Consider the following 12,829-nt stretch of genomic DNA (forward strand, 5'->3'; position numbering starts at 1 on the left):
TCAGTGGTGTGGATACACGCCTTACTTCCGCCTCTAACACTGGTTTTGCAAGGTTAAACGCTAAGGTCGCCAAATGTTTAGATTTATGCCTGTAATGGGAAAAGCACTGGTGCAACCCCTGAAGCGCAGCAAATGGTTTGTCCGGTTCTGTTGAAAATTCATGTATTTTTTTCCTGCCTCTGCTCCAGCGATAGCCGTGGCCAAAGGCATTAAGTTTTGAAGTTGTCTATGAGTTTGTTCCTGAGTGCGATATTACGCTTAAAATACACCAGGCACATACGCGACGTTACCCGTCGGCAGGGCAGAGCAGCTCTTCTCACCTGCTGCACCATCACCGCCTGTGCTGGCGCGCAGAGCCTCGTCTTCGGAGGAGTTTCCTGAGGAGATTTTATGCAGAACGCTCCTGCTGTCGGTATTTTTCGTGAGACATCATCAGCTTCACTGAATGCGTATTGATTATTTAATCCACAGGATCACTGTCACATGTTGGTTTTATTTATGCGTTTCATTGTCTAATGGAAAAATAAGAACGCAAAATGATATAATATACAGTGTTGCACTGCTTTTTCCTTGGTACAGTGTCGGTTAAAACCATTTTCAATCGGTTAGGGTTATGTTTTTTTTTCTTGACACATTCGGTTTTAGATTCTGTCATTTTATTTGTCTGTAGGGTCTTGGATGAACCTAAGACTAGGGTTGCAGTGAGTCATCTCTTGTGCTGCTCATTGTTAACCATTCAGTTGGATTTAATTTTTGGATTTAACTATTTTGGGGTATTTAATTAAGATATCGCACACAAGTGTACTTGGCATTGACCTGCAAGACATCCAGATACGACTTAATTTTTCTCTTTTTTTTTTTTACTGATATATAAAAGAAAAGTTCAATATGTCTTATTTCTAGTCAGAAACATCGATGAAATCCAATTAATTTTTATTATACATGGGGCATGTGAGGGTAGCGTGTCCCTGGCAGATATTCAAAATAATAAATCAGTACATCAGCAAACATGCAGGGCTCTCTTGTCATGTGCTACCAGGCTCATTTTCATGCCTCCCATTATCTGCTGAATAGGAACAGATCAACAACTTGCTAAATTAACGCCTATTTTTGGTTGATATTCCTAATTTTCTGGATATTTTGATTTATTTTTTGTGCGGTTTAGTTGTTGTGGGGTCCCTTATTGCTGGCCATTTCTTCAGTCTTTCTGTCCCAAGACTAAAATTCAATGAATTATGCTTGTAAGTTTTACTCAGAGCTTTAACAATCAGTTATCAGCTCTTGCAAAATAATTTCAGGTCATGTGGTTTCTTTTTTTGTAACACAAACCTGAATAAATCTGTGTTTGTAAGGATATCAGATCGCGTTTGGGAAATGGTTAATCCACTTCATCCAAGTTCTCAGTTTTCTGTTCTTTTATTGAAAGATCCCAACACTTACACCAAACAAAATCTACATGTGCAGCGAAAAATGGGAGGACTTAGTTAATTACAAGTGATCCCAAAGAGCATTATTTGCAAATAATTCATTCATTCATTATCTACGCCACTTATCCTGCACTCAGGGTTGCAGGGGGGCTGGAGCTTATCCCAAATTTCTTTGCAGGGTTCTCCCAGGACTGGCTGCTTGTCAATCACGGGGCTACATCCAAAGATGAAAACCATTCAGTCGATCATTTAGACGTCATATAGAGGAAAAACATCTATTCACTCTTTCATTCACAAGTCTCTGCAGCTTTGTGTCTCCACTGACGGTACTGCATGTTGTAGAGTGGGCATCCCTCTATTCGAAAGGTTGGCGGTTAGATTCCCCGGCTCCCCCTACCTGCACGTCTTGTCTGCAGGTACTCTTTGGCGAGACGCTGAAACCTTCCCCCAATGGTTGGGTTCAACAAGATGAAAAACAGTTTAAAACAACTGAATTGAAGCTCTGCTAAGTTTTGACCCCAATATACTGTGGGCTCTTCCACATGATGTCCTTTAGAGAAATGTTATAACGAACCCCCCCACCCTTCTTCCCGCCCTCCCACCCACCGAGATTCCCCGTGGAGGACCAGCTCACACTTTGGAAAACCTCTGCTCCCCCGTCCAGAGGCTCATTCTGCTGTCGTTTTGTGATAACAAGAAAAATAACCGCAGAAATGGCCCCGGCGCTGACATATCATTGTAATACGCCGCATTTGTATTCTCCGGATCATTTAGGACACGGAGTTGTGTGATGTTCGCAGGGTTGTTTGGTTTGGGTTGGAGGACTTGTTGTCTGTGTTTGTAGCTCTGAGCCCAAACCGAAACACACACATCGCACTCAGGAAAACATGACCTTGCTTCCCGGAGCACTGAGTACTTAGCTGTTGCCGTATTCACTCATTATGATTTTACTTCGGCATGTTTATTTATTCTCCCCAGAGTGAAACATTTTATCAGCTTATAAGTTTGAGGTGCCCCCTTCCCGTCCCCCCCATGACCCATCCTATCCATTCACACAGATTGCGCTAATAAGACATTTTGAAATTTAGAAGGAAAAAAAGCATCGGGGTAATAACTATGTCAGAAGCGCATTAGGCTTTGGGGCTGCAGCACATCAAAGTCCCATTGGAAATAGTTGTTTATTTGTTTGCCGTCTTGAGCGGGAGAACACTTTATTTTTCTTTTTTTTTTTTTTTTTCCGTGTGACCTTGTTTCTGCATGAACTCGACACTCGAAATCTGTTCTGTGTCTGAGCCCACAGGTAGAAAGAAGTAGATAATACAAAATCACATGACCGCCATACATCGGGGGGGAGGGGAGGACCGGAGGAGGTGCGAGGAACAGTGGTGCAGGATTTTGGGAATATCAGTGCGAAAACAGTTTATTAGTTACACCGCTAAAAACATTTTGTACTCATTTCTTTTGTGTTTTTACTGAAACGGTTCTTCCTTCACCTGCAATCTCGTGCTGTCACATTATCGCAAATAGGGAAATGTGAATATCTCAAACACCGTGTTGCCGATGTTCAGACTGAATGAGCTCAGCGTCTGAAAATGATCTATAACTATTTTGTGCTTTTCCCCCCCTTCTGGCTGTACAGAGTGCAAGTTCCACTGCACCAATGGGAATTGTTTGCGACTGGGCTCACTGATCTGCAACCAACTGAATAACTGCGGGGACAACAGCGATGAGGAGAACTGCCCCGTCGTCACTCAGCACCCTCCGCCGGGCATCTTCAACTGTGAGTGCTGTGGGACGCCGATTCAGTTCCATCCCTTTTGATATAGCTCACATCCTTCTGTCTCGCCTCATTTCTGCTCCGTCTTTACCCCTTCAGTTCCCTCTTCGGTTCGGTTTCTTCCCCCCCCCCCCCGGTCTCTTTTCCTGTCCCCCATGCACGGATATTGTGTTTGTGCCAAGCGCAAATTGACGGTTGCAAATGGCTAACTGCAAGCAGCATGAGTTTTCTGTGACGCGGGGATCGCTGATTTTAAAGGATAGACTGTTGGCAAAGGAGTGCTGCTCCTGCGAAACTGTTATCAAGGTGTCTGTGAACGCAAACTTACTGTATTGAGAAAGAATACAGTAAGTTATGTCTGTGTTTTAAACAAAATGCACCAGTCAAATCAACCCATCACTGGAAGGTCACCCAGCAGACTGGGTATTCAGTAATTGTATTGAAATGGTCTTTTGAATTGATTTTTATAACACTGGTAGATTGAACGCAGTTAAAGTGTCTGTCTGAAAATTAGATATAGCACCTCAACCGTCATTTCAGGCCCGATTTTTTTTTTTTTTTTTTCTCACCGGGTTCACATTATTATATAAGATTAATGTAAGTATAGAGAGACCACACCAATTTCAATCTTCATAATGGGTCTGGCTATGAGCGCAGGTGAGAGGTGTGTGGGTGGGCTAGGAAACGGACGCTGTGTTTCGATTCCGAAAACGATGGCTTCGACCCGGAGGCACAATGTCACAATCGAGGGATTTAATTGGTCGAATAAATGGGGGTCATCTCTCAAGATTCTTTCGGCTGCTCCAACACAAGAAAGAGGGAGAATCCACGTAAATTATTCTTCTTTTACATTCGGCTGCTCTCATCAGGGGTCCCCGCAGCCAATCATCTTCCTCCGTCGCACCTCTGTATCCTCTTCCCTCACACCAACTAACGTTATGTGCTCTTTTACTACATCCATGAATCTTCTCTTTGGTCGTCCTCTAGACCTCCTGCCTAGCAGTACCAACCTCGGCATCTTTCTACCAATATATCCGCAATCCCTCCTCTGTACATGAACGAACCATCCAAGTCTGGCTTCTCTGACCTTCTCTCCTAAACATCTAACATGTGCTGTCCCTCTGACTCATTCCTGATCCCATCCATCTTCATCACTCCCAAAGAGAACGTCACCATCTTCATCTCCGCTTCCTGTCTTCTCTTAAAACCATACAGCATCGCTGGTCACCACCACCGTCTTGTACACCTTTCCTTTCATTCTGGCCGATAGTCTTCTATTGTATAGTACCCCTGATACTTTTCTCCACCCGTTCCAACCTGCTTAATCTATTTCTTCACCTCTTTTCCACACTGTCAGTTGCTCTGGACTTTTGACCCTGACTACGGTACTTAAAATCCTTTTTCTCCACTCCCTATAGCCTCACCGTTCCACTTGGGTCCCTCTCATTCACACATGTATTGTGTCTTGCCGCAGCTCACCTTCAGTCCTTTACATAGCATGCCACCGTTTTCCTCCATCTGCTCCCTGCTGTCACAACAGATCGCAATGTCATCTGCAAACATCATGGTCTACGGAGAATCCAAGCTAATGTTTTGGACAAAAACCCATTTCTGCTTTAAAAAGACCGAAATCTCAAATGCGCTTTAGGCTAATGTCTTCCTGCGGAAACATCCGGGAGGTAATGTGTCAAAAAGCACGATTTGCTTGTGATTTACAGTTTTCGCATCGGGCTCTCCCTTTAACATTTAAAATAATTTCCTCAAAATACTCGCAATTTAATCCAGTTTCTTTGCAGCAGAATCACCGCCGCCTATTCCTTTCACTCAGCGGCTGTTAAAGACCGAGGGTCCGCCGGCATTAGAAGCGTTTTAGAAAAGGTTCCACAAAATTTGCCGCCGCTTGTAAAGAGACCCTAAGCTCGGGGGAGCTCGGGGATACGTCGGCAATGTCATCGAGGATATATATAACCTGTTAAAAGGGTTTGAGTGGCAAGAAAATACTCCTCCAACCGCCGCCGGGGGTAAGATCAGCGCGCACCTTACATCAGTGGAACCCAAGTTTTTCTACCTTTCCGATTTTAGGTGTTTTTTTTTTTTTTTTTGAATCTCTGCTACTTCTCCGAGTCCCCCACCCTCTGCCCAACCCCTGCCCCCCCGCTGAGCAGCACTGTCAGGGGAACAAGATGAGAGTGTTCCCTCGTCTCGGCTCAATCAATGGAAAACAGAGGGGTGGGGTGGGGGATGGGTGGGGGGGCGTCGGGAAGGGAGGGAGACGAGGAGAGAGAAGGTGAAGGACACCAGTGGGCTCCGATGGCTGTCTGCCAGGCCACTTTGATGTGCTGCAGCGTTCACTTTCAACAACTTTTAGGGAGAGAGGGAAAACTTTTTATAGCAGCACTTTCATCCTTGGCGCTCTGTGTGTGTGTGTGTGTGTGTGTGTGTGTGTGTGTGTGTCTGGCGAGTCAGTTACCTACCCCTCATGTCTTCTTCTCATCCTCTCCTCCCTCATTCACTCCCCATCTTCCTTCCTCAAATGAGCTTCATTTAAAGCCTTGTTATTTGGCACATTTATGTACCTTTTTTTTTTTTTTGACAACCCTTCTCTCACTCAACATTTTTTCCCATCATTTTTTTTTTTTTTTAAAAAGGGGGTCAGGGGGTTCGGGTGGTATGGGGGGGGGGGCGGCGGTCTTTGGCGAGGGCTCTCATTTCCAATGCATAGAATCCTGAGTCGGGTACTTAAAATATTTAGCTGTCTAGAACGAATGTTAATGTAAGTGTCTGCAGCCGGCGTTATGAGAAAGCCGTACAATGATTACAATTTTCTGGTAAGGCCGGGGAGAGAAAGAGAGAGGAGGAGGAGGGGAGAGATGGCGGGAGACGGAGGAGAGCAGACTCCACGGGAGAAGCCAGATGGAGGGACAAAACAAGATGCGGAAAAGAGTGGAAGAAAGGGAGGTGAAGAGGAAAATGTTCCCGTCGTAATGGAGTTTGCCATCTTGTTGTGGCCGCTGGCTGTTACCGTGGCAGCCAGATGGATCATGAGAGCCGTCTAGACAGGCTGCAGTCTGACACCTCCTCCTCTCCTCTCCTCTCCTCTCCTCTCCTCTCCTCTCCTCTCCTCTCCTCTCCTCTCCTCTCCTCTCCTCTCCTCTCCTCTCCTCCTCGCCTCAACTCCAAATTGAATACGGTGGAATATCTGCATTATTAAAGTATTATGCAGTGAAATGGAAAAGTGATTCTTATCAGTCTTCCAATAAGCACGTCGTTCAGAACATCATAATAATTGAGATAATTTGCTCCGGTGCCGCTGACTTTGTTTTTCGACCACTGGATGGGAGAACATAGGCCTGGAGGATACGGTCGGTTAAATGCAGCGGCTCCGTGCTAAAGTGGACTTTAAAATGAAGGCAAAAAGTGACCCTGCTCAGCGTTTGAGATCAAGAATTTTAGTACTATTATACTCCCCATCTTAATGACGGTGGAGAAATTCTAATCAAAACATGCTTGCCTTTTTTTTTTCTGCACAAATGACTTCTATTTGATCTTCATCATGCTTCATAAAAGCCTTCTTTCTTACCAAAAAGTCGACATTTTGCCTACGAGACGGAGTTCGTGCCAGTCGATGCTGGATGGACGGGGACGGGTAACTGACTGAAAACGACAGGACGATTTTAAGGGGTTCAATTCGTGAATCACGCGCATTAAGGAGGATGTTACTCTCGTTCTTCAACCCCACGAAAGAATGGAGTCAGCGACGGACACTAAATCTGGGTTCTGGTGTCTAGTCGGTTAATTGCCTGGCCTTACAAAAAAAGCTGAGGTCGACTTGATTTGCACAGAAATCTTATTTCTGCTGTTGCCATGGGTTTCATTTTTGTTCTTAATGTCAAGTTGTATCGGTCTAACCATTACATCTTTCATCTTTCCCAAACCTGATATCTTTTTGTGTGCAGTCAGAATATGAAAAATGGTTACCTAGTCATAAACATAGCAAATGATAAGGTTGGAAAGGGGTCTGTTAAGGGTGTCTTAATCACAAATCACCTTCAAGGAGGAATGTGTGTTTTTAAGAGCATGTTTGATTCCAGATCAGCTGGTAAATGTTTCACGCTACTTTTTTCCTGGCTTAGTTACAGTGTAGTTAGAACAGAGGATCAGGAAATACACTACACCCTAAGGGAAAGATCTGATCGATGGTCGGCTCCAGCTTAGACATTGATCAGGCCCAGTGTGAAGGACACATCAGTAACATCCAGCGGTCCTTAGGTCTGATTGATTGATTGATTCTGATTAATTTCTCTGAAGGCTCGTTCTTTTCAGCGGCGCCACTGATAACAATCCTCATCCACTCAACAGCTGCCTTTTTTTTATCAGGCCCTTGATTTCTGAAAAAGAAAAAAAAAATCCAGGAAAAGTGAAGGTCATCAATGGTTTGGCTGTGAAACGGCAGCTTTTCCCTTCCCTTTTTTCTCCTGGTTTTCATTGCTGATCTCTTCTTGAAGGCAGAATGGTGATGTGCTGTTTTGTTCACATTTCATTGCCATGCACAGCCAAGTGATAAAGAGCGATAAAGTGCCCCTTCACTCAATTGCGGTAGTTTTATGTCTTATCAATAGAACCTCTTCTGGTATTTCTTTGTGGTGGTTGATGTTACTTAGCTTTTAGCTCAGCCATTTTGCATTTTGTAGACATAGTTTTTTCGGCACATCCACCTCACAGCAAGAAGGTTTCCCGGTTCGATTTCCTTTTCGTGTGAAGTTTGCTGGTTCTCCCTTTGTCTGCGTGGGTTTCTTCTGGAGTTTCCTCCCACATTCCAAAAACATGTAGAATGTTACTCAGAAAAAAAAGAAAAATTGCCCAGCTGTGTGTGTTAATGAGTGAATAGTTTTTGTGTCTGAATGACTTGAGAATGATTACAAATTTTTTTTTTGTCCCTATATGAGGCCCTGCGATCGGCTTGCCACTGGTCCAAGTTGTACCCCGCATCCCGTCCACGGACATCTGTGACGGACAATTTAGAGTTCTGCTGATAACACACATCCTCAGTAGACTAATCACATAAGGTTACGCGAAAGAAAATCCAATCTCTGATACAATATATGAATGTTAACACCCTATCAAGGGTAATTAAGTGGTGCTGATTTGTTAACGTTATTATTTAGAGCCACAGAAAAATGTGAATCATGGATGATACTTGATGATATAAGAGCTGTTATTGTTTCTGCTTGAAATAAAAGGTCATACTAAAACAATGACATTCAGCCAATGCCGCCCTTCTAGCCTACAGACCACTCAAAACAGAGAACAATCACATTCAGTTTAGATAAAGGACTGTGCTACTGCTCACAGGTGATCCTCTTCATTCATTCATTCATTCATTCATTCATTCATTCATTCATTCATTCATTATCTGTTGCTTATCCTGCACTCAGGGTCGCAGGCAAGACTAGATCCCTTCCCAGCTGTCTTTTGGCAAGTGGCCGGGTTCACCCTGGGCAGATCATTTGTTGATCACACAAATAGAGACATACAACCATTGGTTCAGCCATTCCCAAGTCTGGGAATTTTTGCGTCGCCAATGGACGTGCTGGATATCTTTGGACTGTCAGAGGAAACTGGAATCAGAATGAATCCAGGGATCCTTCTTGCTGTGAGGCGGATGCGCACAAGGCACCAGCCTGTTGCCTCTAGCATTTTTAATACCAAGCACATCTGTGTGCACTTGGTCCAAAAATAAGGAAGCACGTGCGTTGCTCATCAGTTTAGCATCATTAGCAAAAAATCTGTTCCGTCCAAATAGATAGCACAAGCCATCAATCTGATCTTCTTGTTGGAAGCTAATGGGTATCAAAATGTTCCAGATTTACTGACATTTAAAAGATGCCACCAACTAAATCAGAGGCTCACTGAATGTGCAGGGACGTATTATTGACCAGAACACGTCCACAGTCAATGAAGCAACCAGTTTTGTAAGATTAAACAGTGATACGGAAAGACTTCGGTTGGGCAAGTCACAAGTCGGATCGAGCCGGTGTGATCAAAATATATATTTTATAACTGAAGCCAGAAACGGGGACTATTTTCCTATGAATAGCACTCAGGTGCCAGATGACCGAACAAGTGGGATTCCAATGTGGCGGGAGGAGGAAGAAGAAGAAGAAGAAGTAGAAGAAGAGAATTCAAACGGAAGGGAAAGCAAGGGTAAATTCTCAAGCAGCACAAAGGGCAGGACATGAGGGAGCAAATCTTCTTTCCAAAGGATGCTGATGCACGAAACCCGCGCTGCAGACAATAGACAATTTGGCTCTGAAAAATCAACGGCAATGGAAACAAAGAGTGTGGTTTGTGCGGGATATTCTGATCTTGCAGGCACTCGCATCCTGAACATTCCAACGCTCATGTCAAAGTGCTATTCAAAGATGAGCGGGGCAGCAGGGGCTTCTGCTCGTTGCCTGTTTTTTGCCTCGCTTTGCAAAGTCACATCCAGATAAGATGACTTTGTTTCATGCCGTTCAAGAGCTGTGTTATTTTTGGGTAATGCCATTTATACATTTCTGATTGAGCAGGTTCAATTGCACACAGCGGTTGAAGCAAAGTTGTTTTTTTTTTCCCTCAATATGACCCTTTTGCTGCTTTAACCTTCCCTCACATCCGTGGTCTGCCATTAACCTCTCCGTTTACCTCTTTATCTTGAGATCCCCTTCCTTTTCATCCAGTCCTGACCCGACCCGCCGCGTTACTCGGGTGTGAACGTGGTGTGAGACAAGCTCCATGTAGTTGATGTCCTTTTTCCGGATTGGACCCTCCACTGTGACAGGGTTCAATCAAGCATCAAATGAATGTAGCAGCGGGATGCTGCTAATTGACAGCACTTTTATTTGGGGGTTTAAAAGTAGATGGAGGGATGATGAGCTGATCAGCGCCATGGTTACCGGCTGCTGACACATCAGTGAAATCGTCGTTTTTGTGTGGCCAATAAAAGCTCATGGCTAATAATCCAGTTTACACCAAAGTTTGTGGCCCTCAGGCCGGTGAGTGATTTTGCTCTGGCTGGCATTTTATCACGGTAGAATAGTGGACATACCCTTTCCTGGGTATTATAAAATAGGCTCCAAAATGACTGTTTTGTTGTTTTTTCCTTTTTTTTCACTTATTACAAAAGGCACTCATTCGTGTAAAAGATGTTAGTGAGACCAGGAATCCTGTCTTGTTTAGACAAAGTAACAGAAAAAGACCGGAGGCAGAGCTGGAAGGTGCAGAGATGAAGATGTCGAGGTTTTCTTTGGGAATGAAGAGGGTGCTCAGGATCGGGAATGAGTCCTTCGGAGGGATATTTTGGAGATGAAGTGAGACTTAGATGGTTCGGACATGCCCAGAGGACGGATAATTTATATATTGGTAGAAGGATGCTGAGGTTGGAGCTCCCAGGCAGGAATCCTAGAGGAAGATCAAAGAGGACATGTATGTAAGAGGACATGTATGTAAGAGGACATGAAGTTAGTTGCCATAAGAGAGGAGAGTGCAGAGAAAAGGTTTGGATGGGGAAGATAATTTGCTGACAAAATGAAAAGAACAGTAAGACAAAAAAATGAACTGGGGCTACAAGTTATAACATAGCATACACTTTAGCTCTCTGTATGAATAACTCTTTCATTTGAATAATTCTAATAAAATGTGAACAATATAAAAAATATGGGTTGCATGAAGCCTCCTTTTGTAATAAAGTAATAAAATAAAAAAAATATTTGAAACACTCGTTATGTCATGTGAAGATTTTGAAAACAATTATTGAAAAAGTGTCAAACTGCTGTTAGTAGTCAAACTCTTAGCCCATATATCCCTATGGCACGTGCAATACATTTTCATTGTGACAAACCATTCAGGAATTGAATTGAATTTTGTTTATTGACTTACTTAGTGAGAGTGTTGAGTAAAACTGCGACTAAGACTTCATTTTTTCTCAGATTTTCCGCGACAGCCTTTATGTCTAGGATGTCCAAGATGATTTTTACTGAAGAGGTCTGAATGCCATTGTCTGGGGTGATGCATGTTTATTTTTGCAAATAAGTTCTTTATTCCCGGGGATCCACCTTATATCCCGAGTGCTGCAGTAGGTTGTCATGTCATGAGACATGCATTACATGATAACTGTCAGTTCCTGACCAACTGCACACTGTGTTCCACTGAAAAAACTCACACCATCACATTGCCGAGCTCAGAGGAGGCGCCGCCCGCTCAAGAAGGGACCTGCTGCTGAAACCCATGCAGCAACTCTGCATGATTTCACATGACTTGATTTGCTCTGTAAATCTTGTGCGGGTGCACGGGGGTGCAGTGGCTAGCACTTCTGCCTCACAGCAAGAAGTCCCCGGTTCAATTCCAACAGGGGGCCTCTCTGTGGAGAGTTTGCATGTTCTCCCTGTTTCTGCTTGGGTTTCCCTTGGGTTCCCTTGTTTCCTCTCGCGCTGCGTAACACGCGACAGGTCAGTTGGAGACCCCAAGCAGAAAAACATCAAACTGCCATGATGTGAGAATGAGTTGTTTTACATCTCTGTGCCATGTGAATGTGAGAGTGGGGTGAACCCAGCCTCTTTCCCAGTGACAGCTGGGATAGGCTTCAGCACCCCCGCGACCCTGAGTGCAGGATAAGTGGTATAAGGTAATGAATGAACGGAAAACCTAGTTTAATCCCGAGAACAGATAGAGCCACCCAGTCTATGTGATTTTGAGAATCATGTCACTCTCACCACAGAGACAAACAGCCTTGCTTTGACAGTTGCGAAAGAAGGGTTGTTTAGGTTCAGGTGCTAAAAGGTGAAGAGTTTGTCTCCTTCAGGGAAAGATTTCTCTCTCTGCATTTGTGTGTATTCAAAAGGCAGGAGTTGTTCATTTGTAAATGTAGGATTTATCGTAATTTCCGGACTATTGAGCGCACCTCAATATAAGTCGCACCGGCTAGCCGATCGCTATCTTGGGCTTCCTCCTGCACACTAAAACCGTCGTCTTCTTCGGTATCAGGGTTGAACGGACTCAGAATTTCCTGGTCATTTCATCAGTCCGATGTAATGAGGATAAATGTTATAGCGGCGTGAACCTCGTTAGCGTCCCCCACCCGAAAAAGTCCATATATTAGCCGCATCGTTTTTTACATGAAAAAAGTCGCGGCTTATCGTCCGGAAATTATGGTATTTCATATGTAGTCATTACTAGTTTAGACCAAATATGGCATTGCAACAGTTGGTCTTTGGATGCCATGTGATGGATAAGACGTGGCGTCGCACACGCAGCACATGAAGTCATGTCAGATCTCTCGTCTCTCCTGGATGAGATGTGGTCGGCCACTAGGCAAGACAAGCAAGATCATATTCAAATAATGAGATGCTTAATGAGGTGTGTATCTCATGAGGTACCGTTTTTGTTTTGTTTTTTCTGGAAAAAAAAAGTAACCCCCTCTGAAAGGAGTGAGACGGTAGGTACGTTCAGCACGGTTATTGACGGTGTCTGGTTGTTTCGGTCAGATTCAGTGGATCAGCTTGATGTGTGAGTGTGTGTGTGTGTGTGTGTTAGTGGATAAAGGATCGCTGGGCAGACACAACGTCAGACCAAAGCACAGGTTAAACCC

The 12,829-nt window shown here is 44.0% G+C and overlaps 1 protein-coding gene across 1 annotated transcript in view; it reads left to right on the forward strand.

Moving 5' to 3' along the window:
- Positions 1 to 12,829, forward strand: part of LOC147229381 (low-density lipoprotein receptor class A domain-containing protein 4-like) — a 209,877-nt gene that overhangs the window by 106,568 nt on the left and 90,480 nt on the right. The window contains exon 5 of the mRNA XM_086154824.1: positions 3,067 to 3,207. Within this exon, the coding sequence (XP_086010950.1) occupies positions 3,067 to 3,207 (141 nt within the window). The remainder of the gene's footprint in view (positions 1 to 3,066; positions 3,208 to 12,829) is intronic.

The sequence above is a fragment of the Fistularia commersonii genome, chromosome 11 (assembly GCF_037954325.1).
Source record: "Fistularia commersonii isolate RoL2024-O1a breed Wild chromosome 11, RoL_Fcom_v1.0, whole genome shotgun sequence".
Classification (NCBI taxonomy): Eukaryota; Metazoa; Chordata; class Actinopteri; order Syngnathiformes; family Fistulariidae; genus Fistularia; species Fistularia commersonii.